The sequence below is a fragment of the Chaetodon auriga genome, chromosome 6 (genome assembly GCF_051107435.1).
Source record: "Chaetodon auriga isolate fChaAug3 chromosome 6, fChaAug3.hap1, whole genome shotgun sequence".
Lineage (NCBI taxonomy): Eukaryota > Metazoa > Chordata > Actinopteri > Chaetodontiformes > Chaetodontidae > Chaetodon > Chaetodon auriga.
This window is the reverse complement of record NC_135079.1, coordinates 8,604,088-8,631,388: the sequence shown is the minus strand read 5'-3', so window position 1 is coordinate 8,631,388 and position 27,301 is coordinate 8,604,088. Positions and strand designations below refer to the sequence as shown.

General features: G+C 41.4%; 1 protein-coding gene across 6 annotated transcripts; it reads left to right on the top strand.

Annotated features, from left to right (window-relative positions):
• Positions 1-671: 671 nt before the first annotated feature.
• On the top strand, positions 672-27,035 carry LOC143322189 (uncharacterized). 6 transcript variants are annotated; one of them, XR_013077278.1, is made up of 18 exons: positions 9,754-9,896; positions 10,290-10,393; positions 14,013-14,138; positions 14,936-15,251; positions 15,338-15,379; positions 15,465-16,175; positions 16,624-16,659; positions 16,775-16,842; positions 16,979-17,228; positions 17,339-17,464; positions 18,151-18,194; positions 18,284-18,362; positions 19,203-19,334; positions 19,416-19,538; positions 21,079-21,133; positions 21,462-21,533; positions 23,302-23,338; positions 25,328-27,035. XR_013077278.1 is itself a non-coding variant. In XM_076733197.1 (17 exons), exons 2-17 carry the CDS (start codon positions 10,320-10,322, stop codon positions 25,342-25,344), a joined length of 2,253 nt encoding a protein of 750 aa, XP_076589312.1. In that variant the 5' UTR covers positions 672-687; positions 10,290-10,319; the 3' UTR covers positions 25,345-27,035. The 6 variants fall into 6 exon arrangements, 5 of the variants coding, with proteins under 5 accessions (XP_076589312.1, XP_076589314.1, XP_076589311.1 ...); XM_076733197.1 differs by lacking the exons at positions 9,754-9,896; positions 21,079-21,133 and adding an exon at positions 672-687; XM_076733199.1 differs by lacking the exon at positions 21,079-21,133 and having other exon boundaries at positions 25,331-27,035.
• Positions 27,036-27,301: the final 266 nt, after the last annotated feature.

Genomic DNA, 27,301 nt, shown 5'->3' with positions numbered 1-27,301 from the left:
TTTGTGATGGAGCAATTGAAACTAATTAGAAAACAAACAACAGTGCAGTTTGGGAAATACAGATATGCCTGCAATTTGGCTTTTGGTCGCCTTTAGCCCACTGGAAACAGTAAACAACTGAGTCTGTCTGGGTGCCGCAGATGGATACAGAGGAGTGGCCCTTCATTCCTCAACCATTTCTGTAATTCGGCCAAACCAGTGAGGCAGAGCCAGGGGGAGAAACCCTCTAATTGGATTGAAATGCTCTTAAATGGACATGATGATCAACACAATTCTTATTCCAGCAGTGTGGCAGCAATAATATAGACATTATATCGTTCTGACCACAGTGTTTGCATGTAGCTGACAAGGCAACGCATTTTATATTGCAATGATCATCATGATCCAGGCATGCATCTGAAATAGACCTGACATTCTACATTTCTTACAATCTGCATTCACACCAGCAAGGAAATGAGTGTAAGAGGACTGAAAATGACAAAAAATTTTATTAATCATTCAGAAAACTGAGATGCACTGGAGGAATCAGTGGTGTTAGAGTGTAGATACACATCAGCCCTGTGTGAACATCACTGAGTTGCAGCCTGAGCAGGCGGGGCTGTACACCGGACGCTGTGCTTATAAATCTCTGCTTGCTCTCCCCCTGCTGATTTCCAGCAAGAACAGTCACTTTGGTCTGTCGGACTGGTAAGTTTGATGACGATGATGTGTGATGCTATCTTATGGTGACTTGCAGATAAAAAGGGATGTTACCTGTTTGTATTTAGAGTGACTTGCATGGAGGAATTAGAGATTTTCAGTCAGAGTCTAGCAGATAATTACTGGCACTAACAACTGCTAAAGCTGTGCTGGTCTCCATACGTCATCGTTTGATGTCACAACAAGGTAGGTGTATGGCTCCTTAGCAAGACTTAAACTTTGACGGTTTAGATAATACTAAATACTATTACTTGTTGTCAGAAATGATGTTAATTGCTATATAGATAAGTAATTACTCAAGAAAAATTTATTACATTTTACATTATATATTATCACATTACATTATATCTGATTTAATCTGCATCTAATCACGCCTGTCTCAGAGTAGAGCAACGCTTTTGAAATGCTGCAAGTGATTTGTTTATTTACCTCCCATCAATCTCACTTTAAATCATTAATTGGAGAGGGTCCTGGAAGGACTGACATCAGGCAGAATATAAATGATTTATTCTCTGGACAAAAGCTAATCATTTCTTTGTTGTAGGTGTTGTATATTTTACCCAAATTTGATTGTACTTTCCATATAATGTTCTATCCAATCATTCTACAGCACATTTAAATGTTACTAAATTAAATCAAATTCAATGAAAGTCAGTTCATTTCAGTGGAGGGTCATCCAGCTAACTCCTCATCAGATTCTTGGAGGGTTGAAAATATAAAGCATATTTCTGCAAAGGGACTGGAATTGGAAAACACTGCATGCAAGTTGCATGAAATTGCATTAGAAAGAGAGGACCTGCGCTGCTCTAACAGGGGATGATGGAGAACCGACACATTTCTCATTCCTCTTTCATGAAATCATTGCAAGCTGAAGCGTGCATTTTGTTGGTATATGATCCCACAAACTGGTGTCTTGAAACTCCTAAATTCCTCCTTTTCCCTTTCCTTGAGGCTGAGCTCTTGCATCTGCTCTGTCCACCACAGCAGTTGATGCTATAATTTGACTTCAGTTTCTGTCACTCATACATTGAACAGACATCTGGCTGTGGAAAAGCTGTTTGCCGTTGTTGACATGCCAAGACAGACTCTTATTCCTTAGATGGTGTTGAAGATAACACTAGTGTGTGAGTTTACAGTGTGACCTGTTTGGAGACTGGATCTGTGTTTTGAGAGCATCCTCTCCCATCCCGTTTAGCAAAATCAGGATAATTTTGCGTCATGAGAGTGAAAACAGCTGCATATGTACAGGAAAATGTTTGTGCAAACTTTGCATGAAGTGCAAAAGTTATTTATGAGAGATTTGACTTCAAGCTGTCCATAAATGCTGAACACACAGCTTTGTGACAACAATAAAAAGAAGAAGAGTTCACAGATTTGTATTTGCTGACATGTTTAGCCTTGGATGGCTTATGTTCCCCATAAAGAAGACGCCTGATCCAAACACTAATGTGCCTGATACAAGGGAGAGAGAGGGATACGAACTGTCTGGTGAACATGAGCACAGAGGACTTTCCTCAGTTCTAAAGAGAGTTTGTGAATCAAATTTGCCAAATGAGAAACAGATACAGGGGAAAATTCAGCTGCTAATGTTTTAGTCTGAGCACAAATGAGTCTTTGTAGCTTAAAAGTGTTGTGATTTGACAGAGAGGAGGGCTGTGTGCACTCTAGCTGTACAGGTGGGACACTCTAAATAGGAGAGGAAATGGTTTTCCACATGACCAAATTACAGGAGGGGTAGAGGTGATCGTTAGTGGCTCTGACATTAATGGAGTCATTCATCAGCAATCAGTCTGCCATCAACTCTGCTTAGATGTTAAGAGAAATAACATTCCTTACATCAATACTGGAGTGAATTAAGAGTAGAATTTATTTGATTAAATGTCCAGCTGTTCCTATTTGTCTGTTTAAAACATCTAATATTATAAAATCAGCTTCCAACAGCTATAGTCAGTTTATTGACAGGGAGACAATGAGCCTCCCAGTCATACTTTCTGTCTCCAAGCTGCATTATGGAAAGGTGATTAATGGGAAATAAGTTATTCTTGGATTGCCACTTTGTGTAGCAGCAGGTATTTCCTAGAATAAACCATGCTCACTGTCCATGGCCTTGCACTTTGCCAAGCTAGGACACTACAACTAACAGCGCCTGTGTACTTCCTTAAAAGGAGGCCGAGTACACTCATCTGGTGGGATGCAGAACAGGGAGTGCACATAGCTGCATCAGTTTCCATTGAGTACCCACTCCTGGAGGAAACTATAACTCAGCTCTGAACTTAGATCAATTTAACCTCTTGTGTCACCAGACAGTCACTCAGAGTCTCAGCTGATGTCATGTACAAGCAAGCGGCAATTCCCACTATTTTAAAGTACACCTGACAGTCGAGGACGGACTCCTTGTGTCCTTTTGCTTATTAAAACAAAGCTGCTGAGCCTGAGCGAGTGTCCTGTGGAGCCTGTTGACTCTGCATGCAGACGATAAGATGCTTACAGATCTCCACTCTACCCATTGGTGGTTATTGGCCTCAAAACAACACACTCCTTTTCAACCAAACTGTACACAAACATTTTAACGAGCAGCAGAAAAGGTCACCGCTACACGATGCTGTGGCTTGTAAACTGTGTGGAATTTGTATCCTGGTCAGGGACTTTTTCATACGTGACCATGTTTGGTCATGGGGAGTAAGTGGCTTCTTGATTGGTTGCAAACACCTCTCAGGCAACTGTTTATTCTATAAGCATGTTGAAGCACTTTCTTTATCTTTCAACAAGAACCGTGTCTGATTTTAGGCTGTAGAGTCATCTCAGGACCTACATAAACGTACAATTTGTATATTTAGCTGATGCTGTTATTCAGAGCAATAAGAGCAACAAATGGATCTTTTAATCCCTCAGTTACCAACCTTATAACTAAACAGTATACAATACCTTCAAATGTCAAAGGATTAAACAAACATTCATGTCAGTAGTCCTGAATGTTTACAACATCTGGATCCGCCCCCGGCTCCAACAAAGGTCTTTGGGAGTTTATAAAAGACTTCTGACAATATTTGCTTGGTTACAGACAGTAGGCGATTTGAGGATGGGTGAGGGGGGGATGCCATCCCCTTTGTTAGTTAAATGCCCAAAATGCATCCCTGCTTGTAACATGACTACAGATGGAATCTTTACCAAGTTGGTGTACATGGGTATGTGTGGTGGTTGGTGGTGTGGGGGCTAAAGGGTGCCCCCAGTGGGCCATCCCTGCTGTTAAAAATAAACAAATCACCTCCGGGGCACAGATCTAACAAAACAGTCGAGGTAAAAACATCAATTAAACTGAAACAGCTATGTATCTGTGCCAGCTTAGTTTAGTTTATTTTTCTATTTTCTGGTTTCCTTTTAGGTTGCAAATTGTACTGGAATGATGACAAGAGAGAGAGAGACAGAGAGCGATACATTCACTAACATCCAGCTGCCTGCATGTTTTCCCAGACTGAAGATATGAGGTCTACTGTAACTTGCCAAACCAAATGTAAATCATGCATTACAAACAGTCTTTAATAGAACATAATTCTTTCTTCTGCGTCCTTTTGATGTCTGATTAAAATACACTGGCAAACACTCTGTCATCAAGCCAGTTACTCCGAAGCCAGACAATATACAAATAGCACATGAGTGTGTACATACTGTATATACTAGGATGAACTGAGACACAAAGAAGGACCACGCAATCGATGTAATTATGGGGCTTTTAGTGAAAGGCTTTAAACTTTTGTACTGTATACACTGATGTATTATAAGACGTGGAACACTTGAGGATCTCTCAGGCTAAATCTTAGCTGGATTTAGAAAATAAGGATGCAAATGTAGCCTGTGATTTGAGCTCTTTTGATGGGAAACACTGGCATACTTCTTTTTTTTTCCAGAGCCGTATTATATTACAATAATAATATAATCATATATTGATTACATTTCATAGGTCAAGCAGTTCAGTTCAACCAGTCCATTAAATGTACAATTCATAAATTCATGCCTCCAATATTAGTCACTGCCCAAATATGAACTGTATTTTCTCTTTCCTATCACTCTATTTACACATTATACAGTATATTGAGTAGTTTTTCATAGAAACCTGCATGCATTTAGTAGATTCCCTTAAACCTTCTCAAAGCAAGGGAAGCTTTTTCTTCTACTTTGCAGCAGGTCAGTATCGCTCCTGAATGTTCTCCCAAAAATGTCCATGTAAAATGACTGCAGACTTGAATTAGAAGGGTTAGTTGATAAAATACACAGAGACCATTGTATACTGTGTAAATTATGATTTTTTTTTTTTACCAGCTGCAGTTGATGTTTGAATGTAAAAACGTGTGTTTCCTCTGACTCTGAATACTCTCTGTCTACATGTTTTAGCTCATGTTGTGGTTATCAGGTTTAACATGCTATAACATGCTTCTGAGTGTATACAATTCAGTTGGATAGTAGCATCATGTGGCAGAGGTACCTCACAGTTAGGAGATTGTCTTCTCATGTGACTCTTGGCAAACAGCAAATAAGTGCATTTCCAGTGGTTAATTCATCCCTTTAAAAGCCATATTGTGTCATAGTGTCCTTGTGTATCTTAACCTCCAATTAAAACTTGTTCCAGATAGCCAGCCGTGAAATGCTTCAATATAAAAGTTGTATTTAGACAGAACTATTTTTTCCAGACTACATCACCACCACATTCCTGACAGGCAATTAGATGCTGCCAGCAGAAAGCCAGAATTGTTTCCTTGTCATTGCCCTTCTCTTGTGACAGAGAAACATCAATATGAATATTCATGAGTCGTATCTGGTGAGTGTCAGGGCTGGCTCTCGGCCACTGGCAAGCCAGTGACGATTCCCATTTGCATGAGAGCAGGGTGACCGTGCAGAGGTGGAGAGAAAGAGGTGATGCACCAGCTTTTGATGCCATCAGCACACCACAAAAGGGAGCGCTTCCCCAGAGGAGCCAAACCAGTTACAGATGTCCACATTAGCATTCGTCCTGTGCGCCCATCATGTGGGAATGATTTGTGAACTTGATTCCACCTCATGACAGAAAGAGTATAACAGCCTGTAACAAGCTGTCCACATATAAATGAGGAGATTACAAGAATCTCTTGCAGTTCAAGAGTCCGGGGTTTCCGTGTCATGGGTAGGTAAAGGCAGACATCTCTGTCTAAACTCCAAGGCCAGTATGATCAATGCTTTCATCTATTTCAGTGTTAGAGCAGGGAAATTCACCAGCAGCAGCACAGCTCTAATCCATACAAATCACCTGTCTGGTGACTGATGGGGGAGCTGTTACAGGCCGGTCTCAAGTGAGGACCTATACTCAGTGTTTGCATGCACATTTGTGAACAAAGTAGGGGGTACAAAGGAATTCACCTCTGGCTGCCAGGGTGGTGAGCTCTTAAACTTTAGAAATGCAGAACTTGCCAGCCCCGCTGGACCTGGGCCAACCCAAACAGGCCTGGATCACGACTCTGACATGTCTGTGAGCTGTTAGCCTGCAGATCGGTCAGCCTTTGTCCATAATGCTCCAGCTCCTGGCTCAGAAACAGCCCAGCCTTTGTCATCTGCAGACCTTGATTGGTCCCATGTAAGAACAGCTGTGAGGGAGTGATGGATAACAGTTTGTCTCATGTTTGACTGTGAGAGAAATAGTTTAGAGCTGGAGAGCAGAAATTTCAATGTGAGATGTAATGCTTAAGAAATATAATGATGAAGGATGCTTGCAAGAGGGTTGAGTGTTGTGTTAGATACATGCATATGGTGGCAATTCTGAAAATATGAACTGAAACTGAACCAACAAACTGCATGTACATATAGTATACCAAATACTGGTGCTAGCATAAAGATGTACTTACAGACTAATCATTCATCGTGAAAAGTGTTTCCAAAGCTGCGTTAATCACTTTCAACAGACAACAAAGAGCTTGAGGGTTTGCACAATTTTGATTGTAAATCTGCAGAAATTAAAATCTGTTGGGGTTATTTTATACTTTCACAAAAACATATTAATGTTTCTCAATTCTTAATTCACCCCACATAAGGCCTGCTTACATGCTCACAGTGATAATGTTAACATGCTGATAATGAGCAGGTATGCTCACCATATTCTCCATCTTAGTTTGGTTTTGTTTGCTGCTTGGAAGCACTTACCAAAAAGCAAATGTTAGCACGAGGCTTGGTGTAAATATCATTAGTTTGCAGGAATTTATGTGTAAACCAAAGTACTGGACAAATTGGCAATTTTTCGATTTTCAAGTTCTTCCCACCTGGATTCTACAGATCAGTTTGTTTTACATACCACCACATCAAGCCTCCACAAAATATGTCCAAAAAGTGGGTTTCAATAAATCGCTTTCCTGTTCTCCAGGGAAATGATCTGTAAAAGATCGTCCTTCTCCTCCAGGACGGCTCCCAACTGTCTTGTTAGCCGTGAAGTGGATGTTTTAGCCTCTTTTGACCCACTCCATTTGTAAGCCTTTGTGACTGTATATGGTGTTGGCCACTGTAAAAACCAAACTGTTATATCCTTCTCCTCCATTATCACCACTGTTGGTGGGCTCCTCTTCAGATATGAAGAAGTGGAAACCTAAAAAAAGGGATGACACTGAAGTTTATGACAACACACTGTGTTACCATGACCTCATATGATCAAGGCTGATAATGCCAGCTGGGACTGGTTGGGACGTAAATATATTACACGGGGGCTCTTAAACTCAATAGTTAAGTTTTAAGAATGTGTACTATTCTTCCTGTTTACCCAGAGAGGGAAGAACTGTTTGATGCTTTTTAATGTCTTGGTGCAGTTTGACAGTTTATGTGAAACTGTGAGTAATCACCAGGCTTAGTTCAGCACATTGATGTGGGTGTAAACCAATTTCTCTCTTGCTGAGACTTATAACAGACCTCATACTCATCAGCCTTGCATTGAAAAATTTTGTGATCAGTATTTACAAATGGTTATTTGACCCTTTGGGAAGATTTTCAGTGTTTTTTTTTTAATGCATAACTTGAAGTTCATACAAATCTGTGTTCTGCAACGTACTCAGCAGTGAATTTGAAGCTGTACAAAGTTAGCTCTCTGTTTGCAACTTTTTGTCTCTCTGATTAGTACTATTCAGAGCTGTTTTGTACTTGCTGACGATGTTAGAAGTAAGTGTGTTTGGTGTGTTTGATGGACTGCATTACAGCAGTCATTGCATCAATCAAATTCTACATCTTTTGGGTTTTTTTTTTTTTTTTTGCTTTTCAGTCAGTCAGTCCAAAAAGCTTGATGATTGCACAGGAAGTTGTGAGTTTTAAAAAGAGGACTTCATTTTGATCCAAGATGTCTGGAAGTGTTGGTTTGTTGGGTCATCTTCTGTCCTCCTCTGAATGACACAGCCTTGCCAGCCTTCCTGAAATCACACTTCAGAGATCCTCTGGACTCTCACATGCAGTTCACTGTATCTGTTGGCTGGAGCTACTGGCAGACTTTCTTACAGACTTTAAACAAGGTGGTCATAAGACAGTTGATGGCAGCTGCTTATTGTGCAGCTGGTCAGGGGTCCCATGAGAGAAAAAAGATCATTTGATGAAGGTTTTTATTGGCAGCGGTTTGGAATTGGCTACATTTTTAGCAGGTGTTGACACAGTGCTACTCAAACTGTTTCAAAGGCCATAGATGAATGATCTGATTAATCTTCAGCCCAATAAGTTGTTTACACTCAAATTATTGAAAGATTTTATCAATGACAATGCAAGGTTATGCATCTAATTAATTTTGCTAGACCTAGAAAGAGTTTTGCAGATAGCGACTTGGCACAGGATGTTGTGGTCTTATATAAGCTCGTAAGCTTTGGGAACTTACCGCCCTACCAGGCAAAATACAGATTTATGACCTTATTAGAGTCTTTGTTGGGTTGTAGATTGAGTGGTAGAGGATGCACACTGAATTGTATAAAGGCAGTTTTGTATTTTATCTACATGGAGAATCGGCAATGAATTTTACATTCACAGTTCGAACTTCATCACGTCTGCTGTCAGAGGGATGTTTCAGCTGACCTGCACTGAGCAGGAGTGGAGGGACTTTAAGGGCTCACTGATCATTAAGAAGAATGAGGAATGCTTTGCTCAGGGCTACCACATCTGTCCAGCCTGTGCAGTTCAAATAAAGCTGTCCTGTAGTTTGGGCTGCCCAGTGAGTATAATAATATGATAGAATATCACTTCCATTCAGGAAAGGAGGTTGGGTAGTTTGTTTATTCTTTGTTTTAACAGATACTACTTATTGATCAAGAGAGCACATAAAAGGATAGAAGACAATCAAACACAATTTGAACGTACACAAAACCAACAATGAAGTTTAAATTGAAGGACAGAAAGTAGAGATCATTTAACATCTATTTTCTAGTTTCTTCTCGTGGTAGATTAGTGAACAGATTGATCTGTAGTTTCAAATTCAACCAGATTGTGTCGATTATTATAGAGAACTTTGGGTGTTCTTCAAGGTGATCAGATCAAATGGTAGTTTGGTTTACTGGCAGAATTTGAGACAACAGATGAAAGTGTCCAAAGTGTCCTTGTCCTATCTTGCAAACACTGTGGCGATCCATCTGTGTCTGAAAAGTCGTTGAATCCATCATGGGTAATGACTAATACAAACTGATGTACCTGGTAATCTGGCCAGTGGTTTGGCACAAAGGCTGCATGCATCCTTAAATTGTTAATCCTCAATTTAAGATTTTGGGAGGATTCACATTTAGTGAAAGTTGAAAGAGGAGGTAAGGACAGCAGGTGTACCTTTAAAGAAATGAATGAATTAAGAAGGAAACCCTGCATAAATAAAAAATGACACATTTGACAGGAGCTGCAGGACATCAGGCAGAGGGAAAGAAGGCAGGATAAAACAAGACAAACCAAGGGAAACAGTTTGACAGTCTGAAGTCAGAGATCAGGGAGGGGAAAGGGAGACAGAGGGAGAGAGCAGGAGTCAGGTCGAGGAGGAGGAGGAGGGAGGCTGAGAGAGAAAGAGAGGGGAGCAGAGAGGCAGGCTTTGCCTTTTCTGGTAGTTAAAGTCGCTGAAAGAACAAGCAGGAATTCTTTGTGCTGCAGAAGGGCTGAGATATAAACCAGACAGTAGAAGTTGATATATGAAGAGAGGGGAGACACTGCTGTTCATGGACTAAGCATCAGCTACTGCTCAGGTATTGTAAACCAACAGGCACTGCAGTTCTCACTGTTTCTGTCCATGTCATGAAGCAGCCTGAGGTGGTCCCCTGTATTTGTGATGTGTGTTGAATTTTTTAACTAAATTTAGCATGTTTTCTTCTTCACAGTGAGGGTTTGTTACTTAGCATTAAACCGCACAAAGATGGAGAATTACCATAATGATGACATAAGACTCATCCTATGGTTTCAGGATCCCACTGTACCCTGAAGAAAGTTACATGTTCTGCAGCATTTAGAAGATTTTCCAAGCATGTGTTTCCCTTCGTAGATCAAGTATGCAGTCCAAGATAAACCAACCGATGAGTGATTGTATGACCGACTGAATGTGCTGAGTACACATGATCTGATATCACAACCGTGTCTTACAGAGAGAAAGTGAGGTGAATCTTTCGGACATCATGGACGACGATTTTGACCGCCGCATGGAGCTGAGGAGGCAGAGGAGAGAGCAGATGCGCCTCGAGGCTGACAAGTGAGTGAAACCTCCAAGAAGATATAAAAATCTGTGCACAAGAACACACACACACAAGAACACAGTTATGGACATGCACACTCAACACCAGTTAAATTTAGTGGGGAAAAAAAGTGAATGCGTGTTGAAAATTCCACAAATGCTATAAAAGGACATCCCACGCCACAACATCTTGAAATAAAGCTGCATCCGTTATCAGAGCTCGGCCGTCTGACTCACGACTCACAAAACAAACCTGATGCATTTTCAGCTCCAGGACACCATATTTGATCAAACGTTCCCCCACTTTTATAAACCACATGTGCAGTTGTTGCCAAAGTTATCAGACACCAGCTGCTCACAGGGAAGTCCAGTCTCTACTGTGCAGCTACGGCAGACTTAACCACAGAGCGATGAAGCATTTCAGAGGTGATCAAGATGTTTCTCCTCCACTCTGTTCTTGTCCCTCTAATGATCCATTGTCTTGGAGACAGCTGCTCAGCGATGAGGGCTTACTGTGTGTGTTTTGCATGTGTCTGTCTTTGGGTTCGTGAGTTTTTTTGCATGAGGGGTTAGGAGTTGTGAGTAGAGCAGACAGGACTTGGATGGCGCTCAGGCGATGACGGCTTTATGGTCTCCACTGCCTTTTTCGCTCATTAGGGAGTCAGCCGGCCGTGCTGTTGTTTGGATTTGTCTCTCGCTTTGTGCTCAGATAAATATTACTTTACCCTCAAAGAGTTATTGTTGCTCACATCCGCTCTTGTTGGAACGAGTGTGAATTTGCAGAATTGACGCTTTAGAATAAAAAGGAAAATGACATAGAACCCTGATTCCAACCAAGTTGGCATACAATAGAAAATGTAAATTAAAACAGAATGCAGGCATTTTGCAAATCTTCAATGCTTTTTGTAAATATACGCTCATTCTGAATTTGATGCCTGAATAAATTCCTAAAAGTTGGGACAGGGGCATGTGTACCACTGTGTTAACTTGACCTTTTCTTTTAACAGTACCCAGTAAGCGTTTGGGAACTGAGGACACTAATTGTTGAAGTCCTGGAGGTGAAATTCATTCCTGTTCTTGCTTGATATACGACTTCAGCTGCTCAACAGCCTGGGTCTTCGTTGTCATATTTTGTCTTTCATAACACTTCCAGTGGGAGTCAGGTCTGGACTGCAGGCAGGCCAGTGTAGTTTCTACACTGTGTTGCCTGCACAGCTCAGAGTTTTTAAAGCGCTATGGCAGTTTCACAGTGGCACAATACAAACCAAACAAAGAGAAACTGTGCGGCTGCAGGTAGAGTGGAAACAAACTGGGTCATTAGAGCAACTGCTGACACCTGTAGCTGTCAGCTGCTGCTTAATTGCTGAGCTGCTTCAAACAAGGATCAAACGTTGGGAGGTTTTTGTTACTATCAGAGCCTACAGACACTAAACTCTGACTCTAACTCTAACCCAAAGAAAAGCATTTGATTTGATCATTTCAGAGTCCAACCTCTCAGCAACAATTGTGTCTGATTTTAGACTTTTGAGAAGAGATGATTGAAACCTGAGAAAATGCAGCTGAAACATGTTGATACTGTGGGGAAGAGTTCACTTCTGCACCAAAGCTCATTCACTGAATTCAGATTCACTATACCATGACGCAGGGTTAAAAATATAAGTCTGGTGATGGTGGGGTGAACATGTTTTCTTATTTCTTAGACAAAAATCCACAATAAAAAAACAACAATAAATATTGTTATGTATTATTATCCTATCTTATTCCTCTGTGCCATAGACCAAATCCATTGTTTTCTAAAAAATATTAAAATCCCATTAATGAGCCACAGTATTACACTGGATGACATGTTCCTTCATTACTGTGAACGCGGCCGCTGTAGTTTGTTTTAATTCAATCTCACACACACTGTTCTGCTGTTAAATACCCACTAGAGCACCAAATGTGTATCAATGCACAACTGAAAATAGTCCCAGATATGTGATAATATATCTTTTGAGTTAAAAACAACAGTTACATCTTCACTAGGAATGAATGGGCTTGGGGCTCTTTGCCACAATGTCGGAAAGTATTGAGAGATGGACGAACACATTATTGGTTTTGGTCTTTTCATTGATTTGTTAAACGTAAATATCATCAATTTTACCTCTAAAGGAATGATGGTGAAATTGGGTCCTGGGCCCAAATCAAGATGTCCATACAGTCAATCTCAGCTCAGCACATTATTTTCCTACTGTTCAGAAGTCAGTTGCTGCCACATCAGATGTCCTATCGGAGCCCAAGTGAAAAAAAAACAGCGTTCCTAACAATTTTCTCACAGTTCTGCAGCCAGCCCTGCCGGCAGTGCCAGGCCAGCCTTCTGCCCCTCACCGCACCCCCAGCCTCCCACCTCCTCTCTGCAGCCCGAGCAAATGCTGCAGACGCTGGAATGTTTTGACTGCCATTTTTATTTCAGAACCAGATAGCCTGCTCTGAATGCATCGCCCAGTCTCTTTTAATTCATCTCGCACAGTTTCTCCCGTTAGCCAAGAAACTCAGCAGATTTCCCTCTGTTCAGTATGTTTCATGTCCCTTGGGTTTGGTCGTCTGGAAATCTAACTCTAACATTTTGACGGCACTCTCACAGCAGGCCTCTGGCTTCGGGTGGTGTGCTATTGAATTGAATGACTTCCTCAGTGATTTCTCGGGGCGACCCGTGCCATTCGGATGAGGCTTTGTCTGAGGATTTGTTGGACTTCCGTTCAGTTTGAGTCGTTTCTGTTTTGAAGACAGAGAGGATTCTTGTGGTTCCCATCACCTCTTCCTCTCACAACATCTGTAAATCATTGTGCTGCGGATTCAGGAAGAGCAGAGGGAAATAATGCCGGCGCTCTATCAATGAGCCATTTCAAGCTCTTTCTGCGCCTCATAAAGCCTGGTGATGCTTGCAAAGACGCAGCCTGACATGCTTAAAAGTCTCACTGTGGATGTACTCACAGTTGGATGAAGGTCAGTGGCAGGATGTGAGTGAGATGGGAAGGACAGGAGGGTAAAGATTCCTCTTTTTTCACCCCCTTTTCTTGCAAGTATTATCTCTGTCTCTGATTAAATATATTGCCATGAGGTCGGATTTCTTCAACCTCAATTTCTTCTTGTGACATTTAGATCTCAGACACATGTTCAATGTGTGTTTCTTATTATGTCTTAGTCTGTTCCCCCATCTCCATCATTCCTTAAGAGATTATCTTGAGACAGCGTGGCTTTTATCAGAGGTTCACAACCTAAATGAGAGGGGCCATCAAATACTTCAGTTACACAAATTAAATCTAAACGTTTTTGCTTTTTTTCTGGTGAAACGCTACCTTTAGCTCATAAGAATCCATCAAATGAATTAACTAATCACAGATTCTATCACACTAAGATCAGAAATAAGGGGTTACAAGCACATTTTATTTAGTCTGTATTTCCAATATCTTTTAATAGTTGATGTTTACATGCTCAGATACAAACAAGGCTGATTTTCTGATGAAACGTGTAATGATGAATGCAAATACCAAGGAGTTACATATGCTGTTCAGTCTATTTTGTAAATATTTTGGTAGGTTTTGCCACTTGCATGTACTTGCATTGTACTACGTATCTGTATGTGTGATGTTTACAGCATGGGCTGCACCAATGACGATGATGAGGAGGAAGCTCGGGAGCAAAGGAGACGTGCAAGGGAGGAGAGGAAGAGGATGAGGGAATTAGAGGAGTCTGGGACCACTGATGTGATAAACACTAACAGGTATAAAGCAAACTATGAATCTCTGTAGTGGGACAAATCAGGAAAACAAGATTGGCAAGACAGACGCCTCCCAGCGGTGCTCCCAGCTCCCAGCTGCAGACCGAAGCAGACAAAAGAGTTGATGTCATGAATTGGACAGTAGAGAAGTGATGTCTGGTGGATCCTTCTGCTAGTAAGCTGGGTGGATTTACAGTATGCTGCGCTCAATACTTGATTATCCTCAGGTATGTTCAGGACTAAGAGGCCAGAAAGTTTAGTGTGGCTACTGACTGTCGACTTGTTAAGAATTAAAAGTAAACTATGACACTTTACAGTAATCCATGCCACTGCTGGTCTGCTGTCAGTCAATCTCTTGACCATGAAACTGCAGCCCAAGCAGCTGCAGTTACATTAGCATCAGACGATGTTGTTAGGTAACTTGTTCTGTCGTACCTGGAGGACTGCCCAGGCATCTGCTCAAGTGCTGCTGAAAAATATTCCCCTCAAAAAAAAACCAACAAAAAAACCCCCTTCAAATTGTACAGAACAGAGCTGCTCTGTAATAAAGACTCTCTTGGCTAACTGTGGAGGCTGAATTGAAATCAAGTCTTCTGTTAATCATGCAGACTGCCATGTTGAGTAGTGCACCACACCTCTTTTGTGATAAGCAAGAATATACTGGATATGTCATGGGTGTATGAGACTGCATGAGGAGATCTGTTCTTCGTAGAGGTTCTTCTGTTTGGAATATGCTCCCAGTCATCATCAGATTAAAGACGGATACACTTGAATTTCATTTGGATTTCATGTTCTTACAGTGTGACGGAGACCGAGTCTTCCACCACAACCGGTGGGGAACATGCAGATGATGACGAGGCTTTGCTAGAGCGTCTGGCCAAGAGGGAGGAGCGCAGACAGAGGAGAATGAAGGAGGCCATGGAGAGGCAGAAGGAGCTTGACCCCACCATAAGCACCACCAATGGCACGGACAGCGCGCTGGAAGAGCAGTCCTCCATCAGCAGCAGCAGACAGCGACACACAGAGGAAGAGGAGAAGGAAGCAGCCCAGGAGCAGGTGGCAGACACTGATACAAACTCCTGGAGGAAAGAGGAAGAGGCAAAGAAGGAAGATGAGGTAAAGTGAAAGATGTCTGAAGATTTTATACAAAGAGCAAGACTGAGATTTTTCTGCTGTAGCTTATGTTTTTTTACTCTTGACAGGAATCTGTTGAGGAATCAAGAACAGCGAGCACAACAAACGAGGTAATATCTCTACTTTTAGATTTTCTGTTAGCTTAATGTTGTTTGTACATAAACTGACGCAAAGCAAATTTAACTTGTTTGACAGGAGGAGACTGAGGAGAAGCCTGCAGCAACAGAAGAAGAGGTCGAGCAGCCTGATTTAGGACAGAAAGATGCTGAAGAGGAAGCTGTTCCTGAGGTTGACAAGGAGGAGGAAGAAAGGAAGCAGAAAGAAGAAGAGGAAAGACAACAAAAAGAAATGGAAGAAAAGCTGAGGATAGAAGAGGAAGAAAAGCAAAAAAGAGAAATGGAGGAAAAGCTCAAGAGAGAGGAAGAAGAACGGCAGCTAAAGGAGGAGGAGGAAAGGAAGAAGAGGGAAGAGGAGGAAAAACAGCAAAAGGAAATGGAGGAGAGGCTGAGAAAAGAGGAAGAAGAAAAAGAGAAAAAGGAGATGGAGGAAAAAATGAAAAAAGAAGAGGCGGAAAAACAGAAAAGGGAGATGGAAGAGCGACAGAAGAAAGAGGAGGAGGAAAAACTAAAAAAGGAAATGGCAGAAAAGAAGAAGAAAGAAGAGGAAGAAAAACACCGGAGAGAGATGGAAGAGAAGAAGAAAAAGGAGGAGGAAGAAAAGCAGAAGAAGAAAGAGCTGGAAGAGAAGAAGAAGAAAGAAGAGGAGGAGAGACGGAAAAAGGAGATGGAAGAAAAGAAGAAAGAAGAGGAGGAAAAGCGGAAAAAGGAGGCTGAGGAGAAGAAGAAAAAAGAGGAAGAGGAAAGGCGCAAGAAGAGAGAGCTGGAAGAGAAGAAGAAGAAAGAAGAGGTACTGATGTGATTTATTGGTCTTTTCACCAACAGCCACTTCAAAAACCTGGAAAGCTCAAATGAACGCTGGTATTAATGTCCCCCATCTGTAAAGCAACAGACATTTTAACGTGTCACAGGTCTGTAATCCTGAAGACAAAGTGACGCTGGGGGACCACATTTGATCTGTCCAGGCTTTTCTTCTCGCTTTGCAGATATTTGCTGTGTGATATGGTTTTGTTCTGTGCAGTCAGTGTTTTGTTTGCCACATGGATGAAAGAGGTGCCGGAGGATGTCGCTGTCATGTGTCTTCAGTTTACATCTGCGTTGCATTCACTGCCCGGTCTTTCATTGCAATAGCGTTTAATAGCTTTTTTGTGGGTTTGTCAACAATATGCTTTTTAAATAAATCTCCTGTTTTCATTGTTTTAATTTTTTTTTTCTCCATTTGTCTCCTCTGTGTAAAGGAGGAGAAGCCGAAGAGATTTGGTTTAAAGGAAAAGGTAAAGCAAAATTGATTGTCATTCATTGTACCACATGTATTGTTCTCCAATATGGAAGATATAAGAAGAAGAAAAGTCTGTTGATGTCTAACTTTTTTTTTCCTCTTCATGCAAGAATGAACCAACCAAACAGAATGGAGCTCTCATTGAGAATAAACTTAAGAAAACAGAGAAGACATCAAGGTAAAGTTTCCAGGATCTGTCGTTTCAACATGAGAGGGTGTTTAAAGTGCTATTTACCAAATGTTAGCATGCTAACAGGCTAACAGTGCACTGATCACTGAGTAGTTGTGTGTGTGTGTGTGTGTGTGTGTGTGAGCAGGGACAATGTTCCCTCCACCAAGGCAGACGAGAAAGAGCGACAGGAGGCCGAGCGTAAGCTGCAGGAACTGAAGCGCCGACGAAACGACGCAGAAAGCGTGGAGTTTGAGAAGATGAAACAGAAGCAGCAGGACGCCGAGGCCGAGCTGGAGGAGCTGAAGAGGAAGAGAGAGGAGAGGAGGAAGGTCATGGAGGAGGAGGAGAGGCAGAGGAAACAAGAGGTGGAGGACAAGAAGGCCAAAGAACAGGTGAGGATGGGTTTTACATTCAGGAATAAATTATATGACATGAAAAATTCCACACTGATCAATTTTCTTGACCCCAAAAGTGTGACAGCAAACTGTGGTGTTTTTAACAGGAGGAGAGGAAGAGGATGAGGGAGGAGATAGAGAAGAGGAGGGCGGAGGCTGCAGAGAAGAAGAAACAGAAGGAGGAAGAGCCTGTAAAACCTGCCTTTGCTATCAGTCCCAAAGGCTCCTCAAAGGTGAGTTTCAGAGCAAAGGTTCACGTCTTAGAGTTCAGTATAGTGTTTACAACCAGCTATGAAATAAGCATCATTGTCATCACCCCCTCTATGGTCAAACTTGCTTTGTGGCATATTGCACTTGTTTGTTTTACTATTTCCTTTTTCATTTATATTTTTAATTCCTCAGATATCACCCATATATTGTTAGTTGACAGGAATAAACAAAGGAAAAAGATGCGAGCCGGCATCTTTGCTCTACTCATATATGGCTGTTGTCGAAGAAGCCCACCACTGGGTAATTTTCCTGCTGGAGTATTTTTGGAGGAATGTTGAGAATTGTGTGCTCTGCTCACATACGGGAGGTATAATTCATCTTGAACGACAGTACTGTGTGTGTGTGTGTGTGTGTGTGTGTGTCTGTGAGTGTGTGTCTTAGCTGTGTGTGTGTGTGTGCGTGTGTGTGTGTGTGTGTGTGTGTGTATCCTGGCTCCCTGACAACCAAATTCTCCAGTTCAATCATTCAGGCACCAACCAACACAGTGTCCAAGTACAGAGAGACCTCCCCGGGGACGGACTGGTCTGCCTCTCAGCGAGGTCGTTTTGGAGTCAAGAAGGAAGCCAGAGCAGCTTGACCATGTCAGGGTTTATTTCTGCATGTCAGTGACAGATTGCGTTATAACCTCAAACTATGCTGTCTCATGCAGATCGGGGAGAAGGCAGAATTCTTGAGCAAATCAGCTCAGAAAAGGTGAGCCATCAAAGGTATTTCACACTGCAATGAATGAGTCTAATACTGGGAAGTTGTATTAATGTCCCATACGCTGTTCATTCACACAGCACCACACCCAGAGTGTCTCACTCTCCAATTGTCTCCAAGATAGGCAACAGACTGGATCAGTACACCACTGCCATCCAGGTGAGACTCAGCAATGTTATTCACCATCAGCAGTGGTGGAAGAAGACTTTACTAGAATGAAAGTACCAAAACAACCGTGTAAGGTTACTCCATCACACATAAAAGTCCTGCACTCAAAATCCCACTAATGTAAAAGTGCAGAAGAACTATCAGAAAATGTACTTAAAATGACAAAATAAAAGCATTAGATGTGCAAAAAGAATAAAATATTTTTATTACATTATTGGACTGGTGATGATCAGAGTGTACGTAGCATTTTACTGCTGGTCAAGGCAGAGTTAGTTTTAACTACCAGTTTTAAGGTAAATCTGATTTGAGATGATTAATGAGGTTAGAAAGGATAAAAAACAGTTTTGCTATGAACATTTCAAATCTTTCTTATTTTCTTCGATATTAAATAATTTTACCTCTTTCAGCCTCAAACACCTTTTTAAATTGTGTCATCTGAGAAGTTTAGAGGGGGAATCAGTCTTTGATGGACCTGATAACAACTCAGCCACATCTTAAACATGATAAGACAATGAGTTTTCTAAAGGGTTGTAAGACAAAGAGATTATTATATGTTTTTGTTATAAAATAGTAATAAAGTACTAATAATCGTACTAGTAGTAGTAATAACCCGTAGCTACAGCCATCAAATAAATGTTGTGGAGTAAATGCTCAATATTTGCCTGTAAAATGTGGCGCCATAGAAGTATTAAATAACATAAAATGGAATGAGTATTTCCATTTTATGTTATTTAAAACTGCTATGGTGGAAAGGTTACTTTCCACCTCTGATCCTCAGTTGCTGTATTTGCTTCTGGCCTTTATTATGTCCTCCATCCTTTGTTTCCACAGGGAAACAAAGAAGTCAAATCCCCCAAGTCTCCAATGGTAGATATTCCTACAGGAGGCACACGCAACATCAAGAGCATGTGGGAGAAAGGCAACATCAGCAGCTCCTCTGAAAGTCCGGCCCCTGCCAACAAGGTGAGGGGGATATAGACGGGAGGGAAGCGTAGAGAGGTTTGCTGATGTGTGATTGAGTGTTTGAGATATCTCGTTTCCCAGGATTTGGCTGGTCTCAAAGGTGGCGTGACCGGACGTGTCAACAGTTGGATGGCAAAGCCTGCAGAGGCGGAGAAGGCAGCAGCACCCGCACCGGCAGCAGCATCACCAGCAACAGCAAAGCCGGTAAGGCCCGATAAGTCCCTGTCTTGGTCACACACACACATACACACACACACACACACACACACACACTATTGTAAATTAGACACCAGTGTTACTTCAGTGGAGTAATCCCTTGATATTCTGTACACGCTAATGTGCTCATTTGCACATCGACATGCCAGTCTTTTGTTGGCCACAGTCATTATTTCTGAGCTCCAGGAGTGGACAAAGTGGCTGTCTGGAGTCTAGTGACCCCACATGGAAGGTTTACTTAACAGCATCTGCTGGCAAAGCCCCTGTGTATTATTCTGTATATGATATGAGAGTTTAGTACACATCAATCAGCCGCAACATTAAAACCACCTGCCTAATGCTGTGTAGGTCCCCCTCGTGCAGCCAAAACAGCTCTTACCCATCAAGGCATGGACACAAGCAGCAGGTCCTTTAAGTCCTCTAAATTGGGGCCCGATCCAGAACATCCAAAAGATGCTCGACTGGGTTGAGACCTGAGTAATTTGGAGGCCAAGTCAACACCTTGAACTCTTTGTCCTGCACAGTTTGTGCAGTCTGTCAGGGCGCATTATCCTGCTGAAAGAGACCGCTGTCATCAGGGAGAACCACCACCATGAAGCTGTGTCAGGACCTGTTGCTTCCCAGCTGAACATTGCAATATAACAAGATGATCCTCTTTATTTACTTCACCTGTCAGTGGGTTTAATGTTGTCGGTGTGTGTATTCAAGCTGTAACCAGTGGGAAATCATTGGACGGAAGATGAATATTATTCCCATTGTTGCCAACAACAGTCCAGCCACAAAGCTCTGAGCAGCAGTTATGTGTCAGGTGGCTGAAAGCCAACGTGCTTCCTTTCACAGCCGTTTCTACACCCGTCTACATATCAAACACATTGCATCTGTAGGTATTTTAACTTTATGTTACAGCCCATAAACCAGACAGTACTCTGAGACTGTTATCTAGTGTTTTCAATGTGTGTTACTTACTTTAAGCCAAAAAAATATAGATTTCATTCTCACTGTCTCCATATTTGAAGTCTCCTTCAAGGGTAAAAGGTCAAGTCCTTCACACTCGTCTCTCACAGAGACATTATTATCCTATTTTGCAACACTGGCAACAACAACATGTGAGTTAATGCTGAACAATTTATTTACTTCATTTATTGTCACATGGCCTTGATAAGTGGGGTGGGGTCACTTGTAACTGAGTACTTGGCGGACACTGTGTCCTTTTCTTAAAGTAGGACACCAGCTGCTAATCTTACCAGGTCTTCTGGAGACATCACACTATGTCCGCATGCTGGAGCATTGCTGGATTGACGTGTGACATTGTTCTCACATGAAATTTATGGCCGAGTTATCTTTAGTGTCAAACGTCTTGGCCAGAGGAGTGGCTGACCATTACATATGCTGCAACACTTCCCCCTGATGGGATGAAGCTGTACTGCAGTTTAATGAATGAATGTGTACTTGTATATTCTCTTTTATGTGCTTAGTGTGTTGTTTAATTCCCTTCTGTTTTTCTTCACCTTTGCACTCCTTTTCTCAGCTTTCTTCACTCAAACCTTTCCTGCTGTTCTTTGCTCACTCTTCAAACTGTAAAGGTACCACTTTGACACATTTCACCACTACAATGATCAGAAGAGTGGTAAATACTAAATGAGTGGAAAGTAACTTAGAACATACAGATGCTTTGGAGGGGGCTGCGCCCGTAGGTTGGGAACCACTGGATTAAATTACCTAACAGTATAAAAAGTAGGTAAAACTAGACTAAAATGAATACATTATTATTAACAATCTAATAATGTCATATATAATAAGATATTTTTGAAGGATGAGTATTACAACTTTTGATACTTTAAGTATATTTTGCAGCTAATGCTTTGGTACTTAATGTTCTAACAGGGTCATGATTGATTTTGTTTATCACAGGATGTGAAACCAGGTGACATCAGTAACAAGCGTGGCATGTGGGAAACCAAGAAGGGCTCTGCGCCTGCCAAGGTAACACACACACACACACACACACACACACACACACACACACACACACACCCCTCTTGTAAAGGAGGGGAGGTGTTAAAGTTTTAAAGGCTTTATCGTGACGTTGCTCTGTTTGTTTGTTTCATTCAGTCTACCTAATAGACAGGTGAAAGAGGTAATTTGCAGATCTGTAGCACCAACGCTCCACGCATGTTCCACCGGCACAGAGTGACTGATATTTGTGATGTTTACACGGATTTCATGTTGTCTCAACACACATATGATTGCGATCAGTGTTGCCAGATTGACAGTTTCCACCCATCTGGACTACTTTTTCTTTGATTGCAGGTAAAAGGTGTTTTGGCTTGGTTGTGATAATTTGAGCTACTTTTTGTACCATTTGAGGACATTTTCTGCCAACAAAAAGTTGGGCTATATTCCAGTAAATCTGTCACTCCTGTCATTTGAGTGGTATGATTGAGATTGATAGAGCACTGAGTTCAGTCGGCACCCATAACCGATGACTCAAAAAAACAAATGTCATTTCAGTTTATTATAACTCAGGTTCAGTCTAATCTGGCAACACTGTCCGGGTTGTTTGCTTCTCAGTTGGTGAATTCAAAAGCTGAAAATATAATTAATTGCAATTTGTACACATGATTTTTCAGCAAGGGACTGTATGAAAGTTATTAGAGGAGGCGTGTTCGGCCATATGCAGATGACACCGATCTTGTCGTAAAGAACTGGTTGTCTTGTTGGTCTTTACGCAGTTTTATTTTTTAAATACTGGGCGAAGGCTGTTACAGACTTTGTCTGAGTGAAAGAGAGGAGCCACAAAAAAAAAAAAAAAAACCACCAGGGATCCCTTTAATTGTTAAGTGAAGTGAAACACAGTCAGCCCTTTCTACCTCGAATTATTTTGATACAGTCCGTAACTCATTAGTCTGTATAGGTTAATCATCTCTTGTTAAAAGTAGGCTGAATTTTGAATTAAAAACAACTTCTCTTTGAGTTGCCTGAACTGAAATTAAATTATTTTGATGTGATGATGAAGATGGCTGCCATTGGTGTAGATTTCTTCATTGCCCTTCATCCCTCTGTCATACATGCACCCTAACATAAACTACATTATGTATAGGCTACTACTGATTCCCACACTGGCTCCGATGTTGTTTATTTGGAACATGAATTACTTTCATACATGGATAGGATCTATATATTGTCACAGGATGTTTTAGATGCACTCTGCACAGCTTTTTCAAGCCAAGACAGTAGTTGCATTATAGTGAGGGTATTATGGCTGCGTGCATGCGGTTATATTTGAATGCTGTGTACGGTGCTTTTTTTTTTTTTTTTTTTTTTACAGCCGGGGGTGCTTTAAAAAGATCTTTGATGTAGGTTGTTTTCATGTGTGTGTCAGAGAGAGAAAATAGCATATGTGACATCTGTGGGAATGTTGTAGGATACTGTGTATCCATCTTTGAGGGCATGAGCACATTTTCCTGGCATGAGTATATATTTATTACTCTCACTCCCACCTCTCTTGGTCTAAGATATATTCACAGATGAAGCTTTTTATATGACTTCCTGTATTAGAATCTCCATTAGGTTCCATATTCACAAACTCAGCATTAATCCCAGAATTAAATGAGAAATATTTTCAACACTATCAACTGACTACATTAGCCAATACTAAGTATGTGGTTTACTGCCTTGTTGTTGTTTTTGTTGTTCATTTGTCTTTCCTTTTACTTTTATTGCTTTTCCCCTCGTCTCTAACTGGTTACAGGTGGCAGTTGGAGGCAAGAACAAGTTTGGCACGAATGGTAAGTTTCTTAAGTGACTGGTTAAATCCAGCTAAGTACATTTACTCAAGCACTGTATTAAAGTACAATTCTGAGGTTCTGTTCTTGATTATTTTCTGCTTTATTCAACTTTCTACTTCTGTTTCACCACATTTCATCAGAAAACAGTGTACTTTTTACTGCACCACATCTGTCAGCTACAGTTACTGTCAAGAGTCATATTTTATACACAAAAACTAGAAGACATGAATATATATATATATTAAATATGTATAAAGGAAAAACTTCATAAAGATTATTCATCCACTGCCCACCCACACACCCCACCCACCCAAAGAGAGAGAGAGAGAGAGAGAGAGAGAGAGAGAGAGAGAGAGAGAGAGAGAGATGGAGGTGCTGGTCGGCCAAGGGCTGAACAGGTCGGTCTTAAGCTCAGTTGGTCTGATGGTCTGAGGGCTCTGGAGGGTTTGCAAGGAATATCATATTCTGTACTAATCCAATAATAATAATAAATAATGTTGTACCTCTGAAAGGAGCCATTCTGCTGCCACTAATAATAGTTTGACATTTGAGAAAACGCTCATTTCCTCTCTTACCAAAGGTTAGATGAGGGGATCAATACAGCTCTTGTACCCGAACGTTGTACATGAAGCGACCACAGCAGCTGATTAGCTCAGCTTAGTATTAATACTGAGAACAAAGAAAGCAACTGGCCTGGCTCAGTCCACTGGTAATAAAATCTGCCCTCCAGCACCTCTGAAGCTCACAAATTAAAACATTATATTTGCTGTTAAGCGTTGCTAAGCTAGGCTAACTGGCTCCATCTTCATATTGAATGGACAGACATGAGGTTGGTATCAATCTTCTCATCTAACGCTCAGTAAGAATCAGCATATTACCGGTATTGTGGAGTATTTCTGCTTTTAATTAATTAAAGTATCTGAATGCTTCTTCCACCACTGACTGAAAACATACATGTTAACCCAGGGTTTATCGTGATCAGTCCTGGGGGAAGCAGAGTTTAAATGAAGTGTCTGTCCTTCAAAACATTTTCTGGACAAGGGGGGCATGCTGTGACTGATTTGTAGCCCCCTGTGGACTCATAACCACCACAACTCCCCAGTCCTCCTTTGTGCCAGACTGGCTGCTCACTGTAAATCAAATCTGCTGGTGGAGATTTTTGGCCACGGGCTCAGTTCTGTTGCACTGAGCTCTATATTTAAAAAAGGCCTCACCCTGACCTTGTTTCCCATTATAAAGAACCTTCCAGACTCCTGGGATGGCTGTCGTGTCTTTGCAGTGCACTGTTCACCCGGTGCCACCTGGGTTGTCCAATGCCAAGCAGGGTGTCGGCGAGCTGTTAGGCATACCAGAGTGCAGCTGCTTGATTTTCACATTACAAGTGACTGCTGGGAAGGATTACTAACCGTTTAAGCGGCAAATCTGCCTCCATCACTGGGCTTATTCACTCAGTGCTGATGATAAAAACCTAGCATGTATCCCTATTGTGTGAAGGGCCGCTTTAAAAGTGTTTTAATCCTGAGAACAGACACTTAACATTCGCCGTCTTTCCTCTCCGTGCTCAAACATCACATTTCTTCTGACACCGAGCCCCCGAGGCTTGAGCCAAAGCATGAACAATAGGAATGGAAAAGTGTTTGTCGAGTGTCAGCTTCGACCCTAAATAGCGGCCCTCGTTTGTAACCTCCCCGCTTCTTCATCAGAAATAGACCGCAGAGGAATGAAGTAAAGGGCAAATGACAAAGTTACAGCTTTCAATCACACACAGAAGTGTCCTGGCTTCGACTGCAGGGGTGCATGTCAGCAATAGCGACTCCGATGTACAAACACATGCATAAACAGCATAGAGAAGTATAGATGTCAAAGCTTTGAATAACAGCCCTGAGACGAATATCTTTTACCATCTAATAAACTTTGATTAGTTATGTAGTTTTAAATAACAGATGCATCGACTAATAGATGTTTAATGTCTGTATCTCTCTCTATTAGCAGGCGTGAGACCCTAACCATTGACATCCCTATTTAAATCCAGCCTTACCTGACCAAACACATGCTCTGCTACTGTATGTGCATCGATTTCCTTTCAACATACCTGCATTTTGCATGAAGACAAACCAGAAAGAGGAAAAGGCAAGGGACCGGGATGAGCGTCACCAGCATCAAAGTTTTCCAGTGATGTCTTTATGAGAAGCTGTTGCACTGTCCCACAAATCCCCGAATATGTCAGACCTAGTAAGGGATTTTTTTGGGACAAAGTGCCACATGTTAAATGCTTAATAGATGATAGATTGTGTAGCATCCACCTGTTTAATCAAGGTTAGTCCCTACAAATTTCAAATGGCTGTCCAGGTGCTTCAGTGTTATATTGCTTTCAAACCACACTGGCATGTCTGCTCTTCTTGTGATGCATTGTTTTTGTGTTTTTCTGTCATACACACTCACTGCTTTTTGGGATGATAGTCACTATTTTGACTCCAAGTGATGAATGTGGCTGTTTAATGTATGATGTTGAGTGATTAATTAACCTGTACATAACTGAGTAATTCCATGAGTTGGTACCACTTTCTCTTTATAATGGATTTATAAATAGTAACTAATGACTTCATTAATGGAAAATAAGTCATTAATGACAGCAGGTTTTGGGTTACTGGTGTTGTGCCTCTTGGAATGGCAGTGCCAGTTTGTCTTTCCGCCTCTTTGATCCAGGCTGAAATATCTCAACAATTGCATGCACTGCTGTGAAATTTGGTACTGACATTTATGATCCCTAGCACTCAAACTTTAAATTCGTCCAGCGCTTTATTTTATGACCAGATACCTGCAAATAATACGATTAAACATTATACCAGCCAAGCATCAGCATGTTGACATTGTTATTTTAGCATGTTAGCATGCTGATGTTAGCATTTAGCTGTGAGGACTGCTGTGCCCAAGTACAGCCTCACAGAGCAGATAGCATGGCTGTAGACTCTTTGACTTGTTAGCGTTTTAATTAATTAGAAAGACAGATTGCCCACTTACCTCCTAGGAAAGCTTTTCAGGACATCTTGACCAAAGTTAATTTGGCAAAGTAGATAGATTACTGTGAAAACAAAATCAACTCTTTATTAATGCATTTATAACTGCAGACTTACTAGAAAAAGAGCCCAATTAGTACAGGTTATAAATCCCTTATAAAGGGTGCCCTATTATGAAGTGGTATCCATTAAGTCCACCACCGGAGACCAGATGATAGTATCAGTGGCGCATTCTGCCCAGGACAGCAGCCAAAGTAACACAGTGTGCAAGCAGATCAACATTTCTGTCAGCACCTGGTTTTGTTCCCTTTTTGAACTGTGGCAGTCGAATAATCACATTATCATGTGATATAAGCACCAACAAAGTCTGCAAAGAGGTGCGTAAGCGAGCATCCACTGTAACAACCATTCAGAGCCCAAATGCAGTTCTGTTTAACAAGCAGGTCGAGCTTATCTCTCATCAGTTTTCAGTTTATTTGCATTACAGCAGCAATAAGGGTTTTATATGCACTCTGTTTTAACGAAGCCTGTAATTAACTTTGAATTGTACCCTGGTGCTCCTGCAGTGCACATGAGATGAATCCTGCCAAACTTCATTGTGAGTCTTTCAGTATTATTGTGGTGGATTGCTTTGTGCTTTGTTTGAATGTTTGAACTTACTGTTTGTTCTTGCTCCAGCAATAAAAAAGAAGAAAAAAAGCTTCTGTTGTTTTGATTTTAGCTGAGAGGAAATGTTGGTTCATGTCCTTCTTAACTACTGCTGAAAATATGGAGTGCTGAAACCTGAGTGGCTGCTGAAAGCTTCAATGGATATATGACGTTTTGGTAGGGCAGCAATGTACCTGCAGAATGTGTATGTGTGTGTTTTCATGTGCGTGTGCGTGTGTGAGGGAGAGAGACAGAGCTCCAGCTGTCTAACAATAGACTGAGCAGCCATAGGGTGCAG

Bases quoted from the DNA above. Each gene is read 5' to 3' on its own strand.
- LOC143322189 (XM_076733197.1), top strand. From the start codon at position 10,320: ATGGACGACGATTTTGACCGCCGCATGGAGCTGAGGAGGCAGAGGAGA. The intron at 10,394-14,012 runs GTGAGTGAAACC...TGATGTTTACAG, and splicing joins ATGCGCCTCGAGGCTGACAA to CATGGGCTGCACCAATGACG. The intron at 19,539-21,461 runs GTAAGGCCCGAT...TGTTTATCACAG, and splicing joins CACCAGCAACAGCAAAGCCG to GATGTGAAACCAGGTGACAT.